Consider the following 20,178-nt stretch of genomic DNA (forward strand, 5'->3'; position numbering starts at 1 on the left):
AGGCCGGGCCGGGCCACCTCTCTTACATCTCACTTTGAACAAACTAAGGTACTGTGTTGAACGAGGACAATCGTTTTTTATTGACACTGACTGTTACTGATTTCTCCGACACAGGAAAGGGGTTAGACCTTGCTTATTTCAATTAACGCAGGTTCTTGCTGACTAATTGAATCTGTTTTATGTTGTATAGCTTTGTTATGATTTACTTTACATAATAGCTCTGTTAATATTGTGTCCTAGTTTTACCATACCTTCCACACTATTGAGTGCCATATTTGACCCTTGCTAGTATTCTTGAGCTTTATAAACATGCCTAGAAAATCGGCCCCTGTGACGTCAGAACCACTTAATACTTTAGATTCCTTCCTAGTTCAACTGGTGAAGATAAAAAATAACGAAAGAAGGGAATCCCTAGGCTTGAGTCAATCTCCAATTTTGCGTCCACTAAGTCCTGCCCCTGATGCACAATTGTCTGGGACTCGTTCTCCTGATCCCACAATCTTGATTCCTGATATAAATTCCCAAGCTATTAGCAATGTGATAGAAAATTCTGATTTGTTAATTGATCTCTCACTACATGTAGTGTCTGATTCCGAGCAACAGCACAATACCACAGCGGAAGCCCTGCCACCTCCGTCGCCTGTTGCCCGGCCAGTGAGAAACTGTAGAAAGTCACAAGCTAAACGTGGGGCTAAGCAGACAGGAAAGAAAAAGGCTACCCCGCCACCTAGACATAAAGTGAAAAATGTGGAGCATGAAGACCCAGAAGAGCTTAGGCAAATCATTGACGATGACCTATTTAATAGGATCTCGGAAATGATAGACATTAAAATTAGGACCATCATTAAGCCACTCATTGGGAAAATAGATAAACTAACAGCTGAAGTGAAAAAGATGGGTGGGTCGCAAACTAAGGTGGTCAACGATTTGGAAAATTTAGCCACCCATGTTATTAAACCAGTAGTCACAGCAGAGGTGGGTACGGGTCCTGATACATGCCTCATGGAAGGCCAAGTACAGCCCACTTTAGCAGGGCAGTTAACATCATCTGAGCCCAGCCAGGCTGTAATGAGAGAGTCGCCAACTTTAGTACCTGCTGTGCCAGCACTATTGAACTTAGGGGAGGATTCAACACAATTTATTATGGCAGCCTCACCCCTAGTCCTAGTATTAGCGAACGTTCCTGTCCTATCCCCCGAGCAAAAAGAAACCCCTCAAGGATTAAAAGACAAAGCCCTACATTGGCTTTCCAATAATATGTATATGGCATCCCAGGGAGTTGACCAGCTAGCAGGGGAAATTGTCACGTCAAGGAGGGTACCATGGATTGGGAATAAACAAAAGAAATTTAAAGGGGACTGCGTAGTTTTAAACTTTGCCAGCGCAGAAGTACTCCCAAATATCCTTGCTAACATCTTCCCACCTCAACGTAGAAGCGGCTCAATAATTCCGCTTACCCTGAAATTCTTTCTTAATAGAAATCATAATGTCATTTCCCCTAATATTCCCAGGCCTAGAAGGCACGTAAGAGCCACTTATTGGGGTGGGGAAAACAAATCTAGATTCAACAACGACCGTTCACACCCGATGATTAGCCATGGGACAGGGCAATATAACTTCCCGACTGGGCAAATGGCCAGAACCCCGGGGCCAAATTGGCCCAACACAAACACAAATAGGTGGGGAGTAAGCACCCCGGGATTTGATAACAGAGGATATGGACATGGCTTTATGGTTAGGCCGGGAAACGAACAGTTTTTGATGCGCCCCAACACTCCACAGCCTATGTGGAACACAGTAGTGAATGGTTGGGGTCAGCCAGCTACCCCATTTGATTGGGGCTTTGGAACAGGGAACAGGTACGGAGTCCTGTCCAACTTAAACGACTGCGACTGACATATAGAGCTCACTAATCTGGGAAATAATGATTTAAACCAACAATTAGATAGGAATAGTCCACATATTAAGGGATTATATCCTGACGAGTTCATCCCTCAGACGGGGCAGGGAGACCAAATCAGACCTAGACAAGTCCACCCTCCTATGTCACATCAGCCCGAGCACCGCGTGAATCAGCGCATTGCCGGAGACAAGCCACAGAGCCTAGCGAAAGCAGGTTCAAACGATTTAACTCAACCACCACATAGCAATGCTGGGGTATTGGTGGGGTATTCTGAACCTAAGTTATCCAGAGACTCGTGCAAGTTGATAAGTTGGAATATAGCAGGGTTAAGCAGTAAGCGACAGGATAAGTTATGGTTAAACTTTGTTTTAGGTCACCATATTATTGCCCTCCAGGAAACCTGGGACATCTCTGCCAACCTTTGGTGGGACGGGTTTATTAGCTTTACTAAACCAGCTGTCCCTAGTCGTATGGGGAGGGCAAAGGGAGGCCTGCTGATTTTGTTCTCATTAGACTTAAAGGGCAGCTGTAGGCAGATTAGCACCAACTCGCCAAACATTTTGATGGTTGAAAGAGTGACTAATAACATTAGCAGGACTATTTTTATAAATTTTTATAACTCAGGGAGCTGCGACCACAGAGGTCAAAACATTACTGATTTAGACAATATTTTAAATTTGGTCAGTCAGAATACTAAATTTGATACTGAATACATTTTATTAGGTGATTTTAATATTCATCCGTGTAACCTAATTTGTACGAAAAGCAGTATGGAACGGGATGATGGTTTAGAGGGACCCCATTTCGAACACACTGCAGAGGGAGAGGAATTGGAAGATCTTCTCGCTAACTTTGATCTGTATGAACCAGATGGGGGCACTAGATTGCCAACCTTTACTGGCATTCCACAAGGTACAATCATAGATTACATATTTATATCCTTGGGAATCTTAAACCGGGCGATTTCTTATCGCACAGTACAATCACACTTTAGTGATCATAACCCGGTAGAATTAGAAGTAGCGTGGGGAGGCCACATGGGTTCATCCCCGTTGATAATCAGGCCTGCCCATCCTCTGAAGATTTCAGATCAAGGTAGACGCTTGAAATGGGCCAAGGTGGTACCGGAGAAATTTTACGCAGAAAATTATGTTAAAATTAAGGACCAGGTTGAGATCTGTAAAAATCCATGTGCCCAGGGTCAAGAAATTGTCAAGGCATTTGAAGGAATATGCGGGCAGGTATCACAGGATCTTATAGCAAAGACAAAAAAAGGTACCCCAGGAATTAAGCGTTGGTTTGATTCAGCTTGCTCTAAAGCACATAGATCACTGCTGGTAGCCCTAAAAAATACCCCTAGGGTAAAAAGTGAGATCACCAGATTGAGGAAGATCTACAAGCTAGCTGTCAAAAAACGAAAGGATACTATTAAACAAGAAGCATGGGACAGTCTCCTTTCGGTGGCAGTCCTGAAAGATAGTAAAAAATTTTGGGAGACCATTAAACAGCCCTTTTTTTCGGACGACAGCAATGAATCTATGGACTGTGTCGTTTCCGATGATAAATGGCTGTCACACTTTAAAAATGTCTATGGGGACACTGCTGATGCGACTAATGATGTTCCGTTGAATACCTCCGTCATCCACCCCATCTTTTTTAATCGAAATGAGGTGGAAAAAGCTATTTTGGCTACTAAAAAGCATAAGGCACCTGGCCCTGACGGTGTGCCCGCTGACTTTTTCTTGTACTCACCTAAACTATGGGCTGAAGTTCTGGCAAACGTGTTTAACGCCGTTAATGGTAATTCTGCACCCGCTTCTTGGGACACCTCTACTATTGTTCCAATTTTTAAAAAGGGTTTGCGGGATGATCCAGCCTGTTATAGGCACATATCCCTCCTGGATTCGTCAGTAAAAATTTTAGGTAGAGTTCTTCTAACCAGGTTGAGGGAGAATGTCGAGTACTGTGGGGGGTTGGCTGAAATTCAATATGGCTTTAGGGAAAGAAAGGGCACCATTGAACAGTGCGTAAATTTACATCTGCTCATCTCCAAATATACTGTGGCCAAGGAGGGGTCCGTATATCTTGCATTTATGGACCTCTCCTCGGCTTTTGACCTAGTCAACAGGTCGAAGTTGTGGGCCATCTTACTGGAGATGGGGATTGACGAGGCCTTGGTCACTTTTATAGCTACCCTGCATCAAGAACTCTCTTCCAGTGTACGCGTGACAAATGAGGGCAGGTGTACCACTCCCTTTAGATCATTAAGGGGGGTGCGGCAAGGCTGTATCTTAGCCCCCCTGCTCTTCACCATCTATATTAACGGCCTGGGCGCACACCTGGGGGGACAGGAAGCCGACGTCCCGCGTGTGGGAGCAATTAAGATCCCGGCGCTCCTATACGCGGATGACGCCGTGCTGATTGCCCGCACGGGTGTTGGCCTCCAGTGCCTTTTGAACGCCTTTGGTTCGTTTATGGAGCAATTAGATCTTAAGATAAACGTAACCAAGTCACACACAATGGTGGTGGGCCGAGAATGTCGTAAGAAGAGAAATAAAACATTCACATGCAGGGGGGACACAGTTTCTAGGGTATCTACATTCCCCTATTTAGGTGTACTGTTCGACCAGAAAGGGTCCTGGGGTCCGCAGGTAAGAGCTAAGAGGTTGGCTGTTATCAGATCATCATCAGCGCTTCTGGGCTTCGCCGGCAGGCTAGGGGCTAGGCCCATGGAAGCTTTATTAAAAATCTATAACAGTAAACCCGTAGCCATTGCCTTATATGGGTCCGCATTGTGGGGTTATGTAAATGTGGAACCAATCCAAAAAGCGGAAAATAGATTTATCAGAACCCTACTCTCTGTTCCTCAGTCGACCCCAACGTATTCGATCCATAAGGAAGTGGGCCTACAGTTTCTCTCTGATAAACTGAGCATGGCCCCCCTGATACTTTGGCTGAAAATGTGGATGAATGAAGAACTCCCACTGAACCACAAGATTATGTCTGACGTACTGTCCTTGGACAGATCCAAAAAGATCCCTTGGGTGGCTTACTTGAGTAGGGCATTTTCAGATCTTGGTCGTCCGGATCTTTTTTCCTCCCCCGAGGTTATTAAGATCCAAGATATTGAATTTGTAAAAAAGTCATTTTTGGAAAGGAAGGAAGCATGCCGTGAAGAACGCGAATTGGTAAAACCGGCAGTGAGGGACCACTGTTTATTGGTCAACTCGTTATCACTTGCACCCTACCTTGGTTTTGTAACAATCCCCTTCCATAGGTTTCTTTTAACCAAATTTAGATTTAATTTGTTACATTTTTATCTAGGTTCTTTTAAAAACTGGCAGAAACCAGAATTAGCCCCGCCCTGTAGCTGTGACCAGTTCTCAGTGCAGGACACGATGCATTTTGTTATGTTTTGCGGGCTGTTTTCAGAACCCCGGAAAAAATATTTGCTGCCCATTCTCAAAAAGGCCGGCTTTACTCAAGTAAGACCGGCTTTGTTTTATTTACAATTATTACCTAATCCCCATGTTACTTTCTGCATTGCTAGTTTTCTGGTAGCCGCCTCAAGGGCGAAAGCTGTTTGCCAAGATTAGTTTTAGAGTCAAATGTTTTTTTTCTTCTTTATACCCATGTGTAAATGATATACTTTTTAATTGTATGTTAAATTGCTATTCATTTAATGTTTTTGTGTGATTATGATAATTTTATATGAAATGTATTTTATTTTTCCTGCTTTGTATGGCTTTTGAGTAAGCCGAATAAAGTTATTCTGACTGACTAGTAAACTAAATGTGCCAATTGGGTGTAAGCCAATTGTTACCATGTTTAGAGGAGTGACCACAAGCACTTTTGCACTGGTTAGCAATGGGAAAGTGTGGAGATTGCTATGGCCAACAAAAACTAATTCGGCAAAGGAGGGTGAAGGCAAAAGGTTGGGCGGGGAAACCACCCCAAGGATATCCGGTCTAACACTCATCCTCGCTACCCCATGAAAATCAGATAGAGTATTTGGCATTTTATTGAGCTCCCATAAGTGGTAGATAATGGGTTTCCTGGAGAAACTATCTCTAGGCATGGCCAAGTCCTCCCTGAATTTCGTGGTGGGGGGGAGCATGCATGACAAACACCATACTGTTACGAGCTAACATTCACTGTTTAAAATGTACAACACAAGTGTGCCACTAGACAATTTGATTGATAAATATTCTCTTTCGCTTCTGAACACACCATTAGTATTATGCCTACTGTATACAGTGTGCTTACCGTACTGTAAATAGATCTGATATGTCAAGGGGCTTGGCTTAATTACATGGGCTGATAAATACTGTTTACTAATGCAATAGCGTTACTATAACAGAGACATAGGTGACATAATATAAATAGTCCATGCCAAACCTCTAGCTTCATATTGCCAAAGGTTCATACATTTCAGCAATATGCTTTGCTGGGTTGGTCTGTTGGCCACAAAACCCTTATTTCTTTTTTTTTTTAAAGGTAAGTTTGTTAAGATGTGTGTTGTATTTGCTTTTACGCATCACCACTTTCATATGTTACTAGCTGCCACTGACTTTATTGCTTAGTGAACCATAGGTAAGTGTGTGTTCCATAGAGCAAACACAATGAATAGAAATTCTTCAAGGTGGTTTCAGATTTGACATAGAATTAAAATGCGGTATAGTGAAGTAAATTGATTTACATAGGCTCACACAATGTGGTCAGAATTAAGATGTAGCCATGGGCATCAAACATTTACAATTTTTAAAAGATGCACTTCAGCCCCAGTAGTGTTTCTTTAATCTTGAGTACTTTTTCACAGATACTATGGAAAACGCCACCCTTAAAGCAAAAGGAAATTACGTAAAAGATAGCATCGCAAAGTTGTGTTTCTGATTAGGTGTCAGTGATCAATTTCTGTAGTGGAATTTCGATTAGCAGTGTTATCTCTGCCCGCTAAGCCGCAGCAATAACTGGTTGCCTCCAGTACAACTTCCTGTGCACGTCAGGCGCGCCATGCGTTGTGCCATGCGTGTAGGTAGACACGTAAGAGAACGTGCTATCTCAAGAAAGAAGTCTGGGGCAGCGCAATGTCGGCAGAACAGGAAGCTGTGTGCATGATAGTGGCTGGTTTGCTGTGCTACACTTATGTCACTGCCACAAACACAATGTGCAAAACGAGATAACCCCTTCATAACCACTGCTCTCTGATTGTTCTCGCAGACCGAGATAAATGAAAAGCTGCGGATGCAGGAAGAGGCGTACACTGTGAGAATAGAAAAACTGAAAAAGCCGTGAAAGCTCTGGAAAAGTGGTTCCATTGATGTGATACGCAGGAAACATTAATAGTAAATTACAGTAATGTTCTGAGACTATTTTGAACACGTGAAATAATAGACTCTGCTTTGTTTTTCGAACGTCAAAGAATGATTTAAATATTTATGATTTGCACTCTGGCTACAGCTGTGCTTATTTTACTGGGAATAAATATGTTGAATGCGGTCATATTAAGTTTGCATGAATGAAAATCGGATGGCGTTTGTTTTGGCCAGGGAATACACAGCCGAAACGAGATAGTACATTTTAAAATTGATTTTGTCGTTTTGGCAGCAGTAAGAAAACCAGAAATATGAGTTGGTTTGTGATTTTTTTATTTGCTAAGAGGATCATGGGAAGAGCTATACGAAATACTAATTACACAGATGTGAACACAAGAGAGTGAACATTTGTAGAACGCTAGAACAATGTTCCTCTCCTCTAATGGTAGGAAGGAACGCCTTGTGACTAAGAAAAGCCCATGATCTGGCAATTCAGTCGTTGCATATCATGCTCCCAGTAGTATAAATTAAAATAGAGTTGTGTGCAGTTACAACCAGTCTGCCATTAGTGTGCTCAAATTTGTAATACAGATTTTCACCTAATGCATCCCAGTTGCCATTTGTTTAACATGTATTTATTTTGCTATTTTTTAAGAACATAAAGCCTTTCCAAAGTCTCTGTTTTAGTGCATTTGTGAATATTGTTTGTATGTGGTTAGTTTGAAATGCCCTGTAACGAGTAAATAAAGTGAGCATGTCATTTACATATATTTGAATGCTTTCAGTTGTCTTCATTTTTTGCAATCTTAATTTGTTTATAATACCCAGGGATGAAACCTTAACTAGAATTGAGTAAGCGATGGTATTCACAAGGAAGTCCGACATAGGGGTCTGGCTTGGCTCGACGGAGCCAAAACTGTAGTCAAGCCAAAGATTTGCCATATACATGGTACAGCAGAGGTTCTGTAGAAACTTGACAAGTCCCTTTCTGATTAAAAATAGATTATTTCTTAATCTCCTCTCACTTTAGTACATTACAGCAAATCACTTCATTGACATCTGTTAAAAATAATTGTTTTTAAGCATTTTCATATGCCCTCCTTCAGTTCCCTGAAAACGCTGCCGTGAGTGACCAAGAGCTTCCAATCTGTCATTTGAACTTCATAAATTGTCCATATTTTTTTCTTGTACTTGGAGTAACTTTATTCAGCGGCAGTTCCTCCTGTAGGGCGGGGGAGCTTTGCCCCACCTGCTGCAAAAGCAGCAGGCAGCAAAAGCAAATTAATAAAATGCTGGCCATGGTGACTTTACCATGATTAATATTGTGCCGCTGTTTCAGCTCGAGTGCGAGTGAGTGGGTGGGGCTATTCCTGCTGATTGACAGCAGCATAGGAAATGACTTGACTTGTATGAAACTTAAGGTGCGCATGCCGGATTGGCTGGGTCTCTTCACGGCCAGCCCGACATGCGCACTTCTGACTGCACTAATCCAAGCAGTTTTAAACAGCCAAACAGTTTGGAAACACAGGCCCCCAGCCTCAAAAGGAGCGCTGATTTAGCCTACTCCACCCAGTCCTGGCGCTGCTCTTGTGCTGAAACCATGGTTCATTAGGTTTGTTGGCTGAGTGCAGACTGCAGTCAGAATGGACACCCTCATAGTAAGTAAGTGACTGGAGTGGAATCGAACATTTTGAGGTATGGTATGATCCTGCTAATAATAAAAAGAAGAAATGCGTAACATGGCGCTTCACGCAGCACTTTCACTGTTTCTAAGCGCTTTAATGAACAGGTCTTACTGTTACTCATTTTAGCTCATGAGGGCGCAGCCTGTGTGAAAACACAACTTCTGTTTGAGGCAGCCTGGCAAGAGCACTACAGATCCGCCTTCCAGCACTTTTTGCCTCACTCTAATGTACTGAATAAATAGTTTAGCTGACAGAAAACTGAGAGTGGGGACAAAATGTGTGCGTCGGTGCCTTATGTATCATCATTGTGCCCCCTGTATCCGTTTATAGGCTCTAAAATGCTCCATGTCATACAGGTTTCATGCTTACGTCTGTTGTACTGAGGACCTGATATATATTAAAATACTGCTACACATACAATAGAATAAATTATAGGCATGCTTGACCTGATGGTGCCCGTCACAGGTGTAATTGGTGAACTGTAATAATGACGGTATTTATTTAACACATTTTGTGGGCAATCGTGGAACATTAGTGCCCAGATTCCGTGTAATTCTCGAAGTGGCCTAATATTAGTAATTCTTAGCATTTTTATTCCGTTATTATTGCTGTCTGATGCTGTAGCTTGTACAACTGGAGCAATTTGTCTCTATCGATCCCTACACTCACTCACTCAGCCATGCATGTACCCATCCAGTGATCTAGACATTCATCATGTATTCAACCATCATCCATGCACTCATCCTCTTATTCTTCCATTCAGTCACTTAGTCATTCATCCAGTTACTATGTACTCAATTACCAGCTCATCCCTCCACCCAACCAACGTCTCATTCTCACATTCACCCATTAACTTACCCACGCAACCGCAAACATAAATCTATCAGGCTATGACATGCTATCAATCAATGAAGAATCACATATGCTTACCAAGTGGCCAGATTTGTTGATTTTGATAAGGCATGTTTTATTTCGGTGACCTTGAAATATAAGTCAAAAAGGGTGCCATAGGCATTTGCTGAATCAGCCCATGCAATTCACCTGTAGGGCGTAGTTGTGATATTTTCCTTATATTTATATCCCAGCACTGCTTTTTCAGAACCGCTCCATGTTCAATGACCAACTTCAAAAGCTGCTCGTTTTTACAAGATGCTTAATGCTGATAACTTAATACGAGCTGTCTTGTTAGTGACATTGTGTATGCAAACAAAGTGCATTGGGCACCTCCAGCTGTGTGTTGTATATGCTTTTACACCTCAACACTTTCAAATGTCACTAGCTGCCACTGACTTCATTGCTTAGTGAACCATAGGTAAGTGTGTGATTCATATAGCAAACACAATGAATAGAAATTCTTCCAGGTGGTTTCAGATTTGACATAGAATTAAAATGAGGTACAGTGAAGTAAATGGATTAACATAGGCTCACACAATATGGTCAGAGGAAACTGATCTGGTTTCAGGTTTCCTGCGTAATCATTGCACCATTCAGCTAATGGATGATTATCTCCTTGTCTGTTCCTTTACCACCTTAAGACAGTGCTTTGTGCTCACTTATTTCTTAGAAGTAAAAAAGTGCACGTTGTTTTATAAATGCAAGTATCACATGCTAATAGTCTCTGACTCAATATATGTATAAAATGTCAAATCGTCTTTTTTGAACGACGTTAAGCCTTCCCATAACATAACAGTAAAGAGGGAGTGGGTGAGCACCATTGTTTAGCAAGACAAGGGCACACTGGCTTCCTGCAGGGCTTAGCTGAGAAAGACACATGCGATTTGCAGCTTAGTTCAGCTGCAGATTCACACATCTAGCAAGAAAGAACCTTTTGAAATTTTGCTCAGGGAGCTCTAAGCTGTCTGTGGCTAGCGTTTTTTGTCTTTTCAAACTGCCACAGGGAAAGACAAAGGTAGTGTTTGGGAGACTTGTCTCAGCTCTATTTAGGCTTGTCATTATCCATAGGTCAAGGGCCAAGCCAGCGACAGTCATTGAGCCTAAACCAGACAAGCTTTAGTTGCCTTCCCCAACTCTACACGACACTTGCAACTTCAGTGAGAACAGTCACATCAAGAGGTTAAATGGAATGTTGGCGACCCCACTATTAGTGGCGACTGCTAATCTTTGAATGTGGTGGGCTGAAATTATCCACCACAAAGTACAGCAAAATAATCAATGATGTACATCTTCCGCCCCTAGGGCATATATGTAGATCAGGTTCTCTCTTGAGAAATTGTTTTGGAAATAAGACAGAAAGGCACAGGCAGTGAAAGAGCTGTCATGAATTATTTCAACACTGTCATGGTATGCCAAGCCAGCTGGACCCTACAGAGTGGTGTTGGGGTTTACTTGCTCACCAAAAAGTTCAAGAAAGTGGGGGCAACCATTTTTGGCTCTGTTTGCCTGCGAACTAAGAAGCCAAAGGTGTGATAAGTATTTAGTAATAGTGGTTTGGGGGACAGACGACCAGGAGTATTGAGGGAAGCAGTGCAGTCTAGAGGACTTGGCACTGTGTGGGCTATATCCGGTAGCGGATGTAGCCCAAGGATATCTAGGGGTACATTTTGTGCTGCCTCCCACCATTTTGTGATAGGTGTTCATGGTGGCAGCTTAGTAAAATAGTTGAGGAGATTTTTTTGGTTTTGCTGTTGTGTCGCAGTGAGCATTTCGATTTAGTATGGCCAAAGAAAAAGTAAGGCAGGTGATTCATTTGTTGGAGGAGACAGGATGCCTGGCTCTTAATGTCAGTGGAGGAGCACCAAATGCACCAGGCTGGCTGGCGTGGAGCTTGTCGGACGAGGTAGCTGTGCCTGTATTGGTTTGCTTCCCACCCTGTGGACATCAGAGAGGGCATGCAAGAGCCCATGCCGGAGCCCAGGCAGGCATGCAGGGCTGCTTTTGGGTGCGCAGAGCAGCCCCAAAGCCTAGGAGAGGGCAGTGCGGTATGGGGGTGAGGCTGCAGAGCATGATTGGCAAGGAAAAAACAGCTGGGGTAGTGCAAATGGCTGCCCGCTAAGGCATGCGGCGAACGGGTGATTGTGTGATGATGGTGGGCCGGTCCAAGACAGCCGGAGAACCGCACAAGGCCTGGAGGAGGAGGGCACGCATTAGGGGATATCTAAGCCATCAAACAGGCAGACAGGCAAGAGGGAGACGGGCTTCAGGCCCTGTTTTGGATGGTGCAGCCCAAGGAGGTAAACTGGGGGATCCCAGTGGGGCAAGGGGGTGTCCAGGACGATCGTTGAGGTGTCTTGGAGCAGGAGGGAGCAAAGGGGCTGGAGCTTAAGGAGATGGCTGGCCCCTCGAATGTAGTCTGTAAGAGGCAGGTTTCATCTGCAGTTGGAAAGCCAGGGGACTGGGGCCTGGTCCCTAGAAATGCGAGACTGGGTAGAGAGGACTCTTAAAGGCCTTAAGACGCAGTGGCCTGAGGGGTTGCCATGGCAGACAAGGAAATTGCAGTAAAGGAAGGAGGTAGGGGATCAAGGAGGGCTGCAGACGGTTTCTCTACCGGTTGTCCCCACAGCAGCGAAAAGGTGTCCAGGATCGCAGAGAGTGGCCGCAATGTTGGAATGGAGTGAGGATGAGGGGCAAGGGGCAGAAACCAGTGGTTTGAGTGTACTCCTGTGGGAGTCAGAGGGAGGGTTAGGACAGGCACCCAAAGGAGTCCGAGGTTGGGATTGCATTGAGCCTTTACATTTCAGGATTGAAAGGGGCAGTTCAGGACAGGGTGCATCATAGCAGGCACAAGCAGGGTAGTAGGGAGTTCAGTGGCAAAGCTCAGATTGTCGGGGTTCAGGGGTCATACACACTGGACCTATCCCCTTTTTACAGGTTACAGGACGTACGCAGACTCAAAAGAGCAAATTGCGGCTAATCCACCCCGAGGTGAAGAGAAGGCATGGTGCAGAGAGGTCGGACAGGTGGCGTTGAGGGACCCGGCCTTACCTGACCCAAAAGTCCAATGAGGTGTCGTCCGGGTAGATGGCGGACAAGGGCAGAGCATTGTCGGGTGACAGAATCCATGGGTCACGGCAGCCTGCAGTGAAGGAATGCCTGGGAGGGCTTGTTACAGCCCCTCAGGAGATGGTAGGCGGTTACCCCATGATGGGGCGCAATGTGCCACAGAAGGTAGTGGCTCCAACACACATTGAATGGATGCATGAATTGGTGGATTGTATGGAACTGGTTAATGTGAAGGAGAGTCTTGAGGAGAGCGGGATTGTGGACAGCGATGATCCGGGTGACATGGAATAGAGGTGGTGGCAACAAGGTGCAAGGCAATCAGCTGGGGTTTTTTGTCAATCAATGTCTGATGAGTGTATTACAGGCCTTGTCCATGGTACTGGCAAGAGCTAACGACAACTGGTTGGCAGACAGAAGCGCTTCACTGGCAAGACAGCAAGCTTTAACGCAAGGTAAGTATGTATGAGCCGCAGGAACACCCCCGATAATGGTGTCAGCTGGGGTGTATGATTGGTGCGTATGGGGTAGGACAATGCAAGACTACAAAAGGGGAAGTATTTGAAGGATACAGGGGTCTGCACTGACACCGATATAAAAAGAACTCAGGGTGCGATAAGTGAAGATGGCAGTTAACCCATGGGGGGGCAGCAGCAGGTGAGCAGTAGTGAGAGAAGGGCAAGGTTACGGTAACAGACACTGGGAACAAGTAATGGACAAAAGGTAAGGCAGAGGGGTCAGAGGATAAAGACAGCAAGGAGCTGAAGATAAAAAAGTCCCCTATATAGGGGTGGCCAAACCTTTAGGGGTGCATCTTAAGTTGTCCACCAAAGAAAGTATTTGGAAGGGCAAGTATGTCAAAATGTTTAATTTGTTACACAGAGAATTGAGGGCCAATGAAGGCTAAAGAAGAAGAATATGAACTGGGAAAATGCCCACTGGTGCCTATGACAATAGAGAACTGGATGGCAGCTTTTTTAATTTACAGCAGTTAATACTACATAAAGTATCCTGAATGGAGTGTGGCCCTGTTTAAGTACATGGATGTCATACGCAAAGTGCAAATCACAGTGAGGGGGTATGTGTGGGCCCAATATGATGATGAATACAGGGCACATATGACACTTGATGCGGAGGAAAAATGGAGGGAAACAGACTAGGCAGCCCATGAAGGGTGCAGCAGAATTTGGCAAGACAACATTTGCGGACAGTGGCCTGCCTATACTCTACGGGCTCTTTCAGGCCCACCCCACCCGCAGAGGAGTGGGTTCCACAACAAAGAATCAGGCAGGATCAATGGGGCTTTTGGGATTTCAACAAAGGGCTGTGCTTTAAAGAATCCTGCAAGTTCAGGCATGAATGCTCAAAGTTGCCAGGGAGGCACGTTTTCGTGCATTGTTATGGCAACACCAGGAGACAGCAAGTTACCTATACAGGGTAATACAAAGACCAGTGGCAGCAGAATTAAGGGAGCTCAGGCACCCCTCAAACCACATTAGGGTCTTACAGGGGGGAAAGGGGTGCACAAGGTTCTGATGGAAAAAGTTCTTATGCTGGATAAACTAGATAGATGGACATTCTGGCTTCGGTCTTATCCTAGCAAAGAGGACACAGCAATCTTGCAGTAGGGGTTATTGATTTGATAGCTGAAGATTTAGCTTCAGTCTCGTATTTGTCGGTGGATGTGGTAATGAAGCGGGTGGGGGTAGACGGCGAAATGGCAAAGTGCGCCATAACATCTGCATTTCGATTGTTGCCGGTGCACCCAGAGGATTTGCAGTTGCTGGGTATTCAATTTGAAGGCCAATGGTATGTGGATAAAGCCCTCCCCTTAGGATGTTCTATTTCATGCACTCTGTAATTTAGCTAATTTCTACAATGGATGTTTACATGGTGCAGGGGTGGCACACTGCCTGGAGGACTTCTTTTTTGTCACCAACACTTGCTCAGTGGACTGTCAGCGCTTGCTGATACGTTTTTAATAGCTCATGGAGGACATTAGGGTTCCTTTGGCACCAGAGAAACCAGGAGGTCTACAGACAAGGCTTTCATTCTTGGGGATAGAGCTAGACTCTGGGGTCATGGATGCACATTTGCCGCCAGACATAAAACTGTATAAGCAATTGGTGTTGAATGCAATGCTAGAGAAGGCAAAGGTTAAGGTCAATGTGGTGCAGGTGCTTCTGGGCCACCTCAATTTTGCATGTAGGGTGGTCCGGGCATGTAGGACATTCTGAAGAAGACTTGGTTTGACGCTGTCAGGCCTGTCCTTACTGCTCCATTATGTGCGACTGTCCATGGCGTGAGCGAGGATCTGCGTAGGAGGCACTTCTTTTTTAACTTGTTCAATCGTATCCCTTGGTGCAAGCCATGAGAGTTTGAGTGGGATGTCCAAATATATTTGGTTGTGGCAGGAGCTTGGGGTTGGCTTGTATTGGCAAGGGCCTTGGAGAACGGAGGAATGGCCAGAAGACTGGAAACATGAGGGCATAGACCCCTGTGACAATCCAATTATTTTTCATACTGTTTGAAATTGGGTTGTTTGTTGATTGGGGGTGTAACACTTAGTCAGAAATCAGCCACAGTCCTCGTCAAGGTTAGGGTCAGGAAATCCTAAATTAACCTTTGCTATCCCTCTGTTAGATTTGTACAGAGCAGTTGAGCTTAACCAAGAGGCAGTGTGTAAAGTTTTTGTGCAACACTTCAAACAGTAAAAGAGTGAAAATACCACACAAAAAGAATCCACACCAGGTTAGAAAAATAGAACTTAATTTAATAAACAAAACAAGACAAAATGACAAGAATCCAATAAGTAGAATTTTAGATATGATTTTTTAAAGAATAAATGTAAAAATAGCGCTTAGAAGCAGTAAAAGCTTAAATGGGATATCTGGTTGTACCTGACCAGGACAAAGTCAAGAGTTCAGGTCGACCGTGATGGCGCATTGATCAGATACAGGGACCCAGTTTTGCCCACAGAACAAAAGCACCTTGATCCCTGGTTTGCATTGACAAAGATGAGAGATGCAGCTGAGATATATGTTGGGGTTTCCCACACAGTCGGTGTGATGTGTTGAATTTCTCCACGCAAAGGTGGCAGTGCAAAGGTTCCGATGGCATTACTCCGGTTCCATGATGTGGAAGTTCCAAAGGCAATGTACCGGGTTTTTCCATACCGTAGAGGTGATGAGTCAATCTTCTACACGCAGTGGGGCGATGTGTTGGCTCTGAAGCGGCGGCCAAGGACACAATGCTCTGGTTCCGAGTGGGATGCACCGGGCCTGTTCCCGCAACAGCGTTGATGCATCGATTCTGCTCTTGCTGCAGAGGATGCCTCAGTTCTGCTGGAGCAAACACCTAGGCCTACTATCAAGGGGTTAGGACATGGGTGGCACCACTTGGCTATACAGACTCACAAGCTGTAGAGTCCAAGTATTGTAGCAGGCTGGTTGGAAGTCTGTTATGTCCCTGAGACTTCAGATAAGGAGGCCAGTCAGCTAGCCCTTGGCTAGCTGACTGGCCGACTGACTGTGTTTAAGTGATGCAGGTCCAGTACTTCCCACCCAGGTAAGAGAGAGCAGCAGTCAGCAGGACAACACATCAAGTCAGGAGTCTGGCAAACAGCAGTTCAGCAGAGTGGAATTCCTTTAGCAGCACATCAGTTCTTCTTCCTGGCAGAGTGGCCACAGGTCCAGAAGTGTACCTAAATAATGGTGTCAGAGGTCCAGTACTTATACCCAGTTGTACCTTTAAAGTGGAGGAGAATTCAAAGAGGGTCTTTGAAGTGTACAGAGGTCCTCTCTTCCTACCCTGGCTCCAGACTCACTACAGGGGAGTATGCAGCCCTTTGTGTGGAGACAGGATACAGCCTATTCAAGTGTAAGTGCAAGGCTGTGCCCGGTTCTTCCCTCCCTCCCATCCTCCCAGGATGCCCTATCAAGTCATACCTAAGCTCCCTTTGTGTTAGACTGTCTTAAGGGAATACACAAAGTTCAGCTGTCACTCAACCCAGACAGTGATCAGAGCCAGGCAGCAGGCACCAAATGGCTAAAATATGAAAATGACAGTGCAAGTGGCATTTTTAGAATTGCAATTTAAAATCTGACTGCACCATAAGTTGTGATTTTATATTGTGACTCCAGAGACACCAGACTTGGGTGTCTTATCTCTTCCCAAGTGGAAATTACACTTATAAAATGCAATAAGACAATGTTATCCTATGGGACAAAAAATGTGGGAGTTTCTCACTACCAGGACATGTAAAACTTAAAGATACATGTCCTAATTCGTACATACGCAGCACTCTGCCCCTGGGCTGTCCAGGACCAACCTTACGGTTGAAATATGTATTAAAAAGGAAGATTTAGGGCTGGCAAGATGTTTAACTTGCCAGGTTGACATGAAAGTTTAAAACTGCCCACACAGGCTCAGCACTTGCAGGCCGAGACATGGCTAAGGGGCTACTTAGGTGGGTGGCACAATCAACCAGTGCTGCTGGACCACTAGTAGCATTTCATTTACAGGCCCTGGGCACATGAAATGCACATTACGAGGGACTATAAATAAATTAAATCGGCCAATGGGTATGAGCCAATGTTACCATGTTAAGAGAATAGAGCACATGCACTTTAGCACTGGTTAGCAGTGGCAAAGTGCTTAGAGTCCTTAAGCCAATACAAATTAGGTTAAAAAAGAGGAGGAGGAAGGCAAAACATTTGGGGTGACCCTACAGAGAGAGATACATGTTCAAACACTTAAATGTAATTCATAAGCAATTTAATTTGGCCTGTCCATTAGACTCGAATGTCTGTTCCAATCTGTTGGTAAAGAAACCTAACATTTGTGTCCTGCAGAAGTTTCTCACCTTATGAAGCAGCAAGTAAAGGAGCATGTTGTTCCCACAAAATCTGGGGCTCCCACTGATCCCTCTCCTCTCAGAATTCTGCAGCATGTTCTTGATATTATCTCCAAACATCGTACTGCATTATTCAATGCGGTAAACTGATTTGGGTATATTTCCTCGGGCTTGGAAGGAAGCTACAGTTATCCCTTCAATTTGAAAAACACATGCTAATCCTAAAACCCCCAAATATTACCAGTCCACTTCATATGGACTTGAGAATTTATAGTGTTTCTGGATATCCAGGATCTTCTGGACATATAATAATCTGGCATCAGAAGTGGTCACAACACAGAACTGGCACTAGCAGTTTCCGCAGATGGGATAAGACTTAGGAGGTCATTAGGGTGTCGGGCGGAATCACTTCCGCCCGACACCCGGTCATTAGGATGGTGTTCGGTCGCATTCCTAAATTTTACTATGGCAGCATTAAATCCAGCTGTAAACCAGCCATAATGCATGCTCCCATAGCGAAATGAGAGGTGTGGTTCATCCATGCACCTCGTGGCAGGCTCCTCAAGGTGCCTGCCACAAGATGCAGGGATCAACAGGAGGGCACCATAGGTCCACCGTCGGCCTCTATACGGAGGCCGCGCACCCACGGGGGACCCTGCTAGGGGCCCCCAAAAGTCGCTTTCCGACATGGTGTAAATGTTGGACAGGCTGGCATGGAAACCATGCCGGAAACCATGCCGAAAACTGTCATCATGATCTCAAGGCCAGAAAGGCCCGCCCTTGAGATTACATGCCGGATTCCGACTGGCAGGCAGGTTCTCCGAGCCCATGAGATGCCAGCCAGAATGACTGGATGGCTTCCTTTTCGACCTCTTCTATCGTAATGAGGCGGTAGGAAAGGAAGCAAGCTGCATCGTAATCGGCCCTTAATGTAGACAGCAGCAGTTCTGCTGTTCATATTTTGTTATTGCTCTCTGGGCAACATTTGATACCCTCTGCCATTCCATGCTAGTGACCCATCTAATGCAGCTAGGGATCAAGGATGAAGCCCTGGACAGTTGTCTGTGGGCAGATTACATCAAACCTTTCTCTCTGCTTTGCAGGGTGCCCCAAAGCTGAGTCCTACCCTTTTTAGGTCTCGTGACCTACAATGTGCGCAAGCGCATTGAGGAGCGAGAATTTAAGTGCTCGAAATCCTCGTCAAACCAAGGGCTTCGTTCTTTGCGGTTTTCTTGAAGTTCACGTGGCCACAGGCACGCGTTTTTGGGCCATAAACTCTGTTCCCCACAGCCTTACATTAATTTCTCCTCCCCCTCCCCACCCAGCTTCCCCCAGGCCGTAGCAGCACTCCTCCCACACCAGCACCTCCCCTCTCTCTCCCCGCAAACACAGCCTTTACTTTAATTTCTCCTCCCCCTCCCCAGCCATGCCGAATTCTCCTCCCACCTCCCACGGCCGTCCTTTCTGCCCGCACGAGCCTTCTCTTCTCTCTGCTCTCCCCTCAGGCGCCGTGACATACTTCAAAGGCTTATCACTTCACACGGCCGCAGGCCGTGCAACCAGAGCACTTCAGTTGGTGCGCAGCCCCCCTCCCAGCACTGCCTTGTTACTCTCGGCAGCCAACTTTCGTTTCATGGTGGAACAAACCTCACTGATAACTATCGTCTATTGTAGCGAACAACACCAGGTTCAACTTGTGACTTCAGGCGCTACACGCATCTTTGCAGGGTGTGTGCACAACCTAACGCTATTTTTTGTAGCTACCTTTACGAGTATCATTGGGTATTACGACCCTGTCTACGTGCCTTGAAGTAGCATCCTGATGGCTTAAGGCGCTTGCTCACAAGTCCGCACTCGATGCACTCTCTTATCTTCTCCTTCCTGCTACCCAGGCTCCGCATTTCACCCATTGAAATAACTTTAGAGCAGCATAAAAGGGTATACAAACAAAGTAATGTAACTAAACAGAACATATATTCTTAACTAAATGTGGCATATACATGGATAATATATGGAACGTATGTAAGCATAACATTCCATATGTAGAGTGCAGAGTGCAGTGTGCAGAGTGCAGTGTGCAGAGTGCAGTGTGCAGAGTGCAGATTGTGAGTGCAGATTGTGAGTGCAGATTCAGAGTGCAGATTCAGAGTGCAGAGTGCAGATTTAGAGTGCAGATTGTGAGTGCAGAGTGCAGATTGTGAGTGCAGAGTGCAGATTGTGAGTGCAGAGTGCAGATTCAGAGTGCAGATTCAGAGTGCAGAGTGCAGATTCAGAGTTCAGAGTGCAGATTCAGAGTTCAGAGTGCAGATTCAGAGTGCAGATTCAGAGTGCAGATTCAGAGTGCAGATTCAGAGTGCAGAGTGCAGATTAAGAGTGCAGAGTGCAGATTCAGAGTGCAGAGTGCAGATTCAGAGTGCAGATTCAGAGTGCAGAGTGCAGAGTGCAGATTCAGAGTGCAGATTC

The 20,178-nt window shown here is 45.1% G+C and overlaps 1 protein-coding gene across 1 annotated transcript in view; it reads left to right on the forward strand.

The window, feature by feature from the left end:
• The window catches only part of CABCOCO1 (ciliary associated calcium binding coiled-coil 1), a 297,442-nt gene extending 289,463 nt beyond the window's left edge, over window positions 1-7,979 (forward strand). The window contains exon 8 of the mRNA XM_078642685.1: window positions 7,124-7,979. Coding sequence (XP_078498811.1) covers window positions 7,124-7,198 — 75 coding nt within the window. The 3' untranslated portion in view covers window positions 7,199-7,979. The remainder of the gene's footprint in view (window positions 1-7,123) is intronic.
• Window positions 7,980-20,178: the final 12,199 nt, after the last annotated feature.

The sequence above is a fragment of the Lissotriton helveticus genome, chromosome 5_1 (genome assembly GCF_964261635.1).
Source record: "Lissotriton helveticus chromosome 5_1, aLisHel1.1, whole genome shotgun sequence".
NCBI lineage: Eukaryota > Metazoa > Chordata > Amphibia > Caudata > Salamandridae > Lissotriton > Lissotriton helveticus.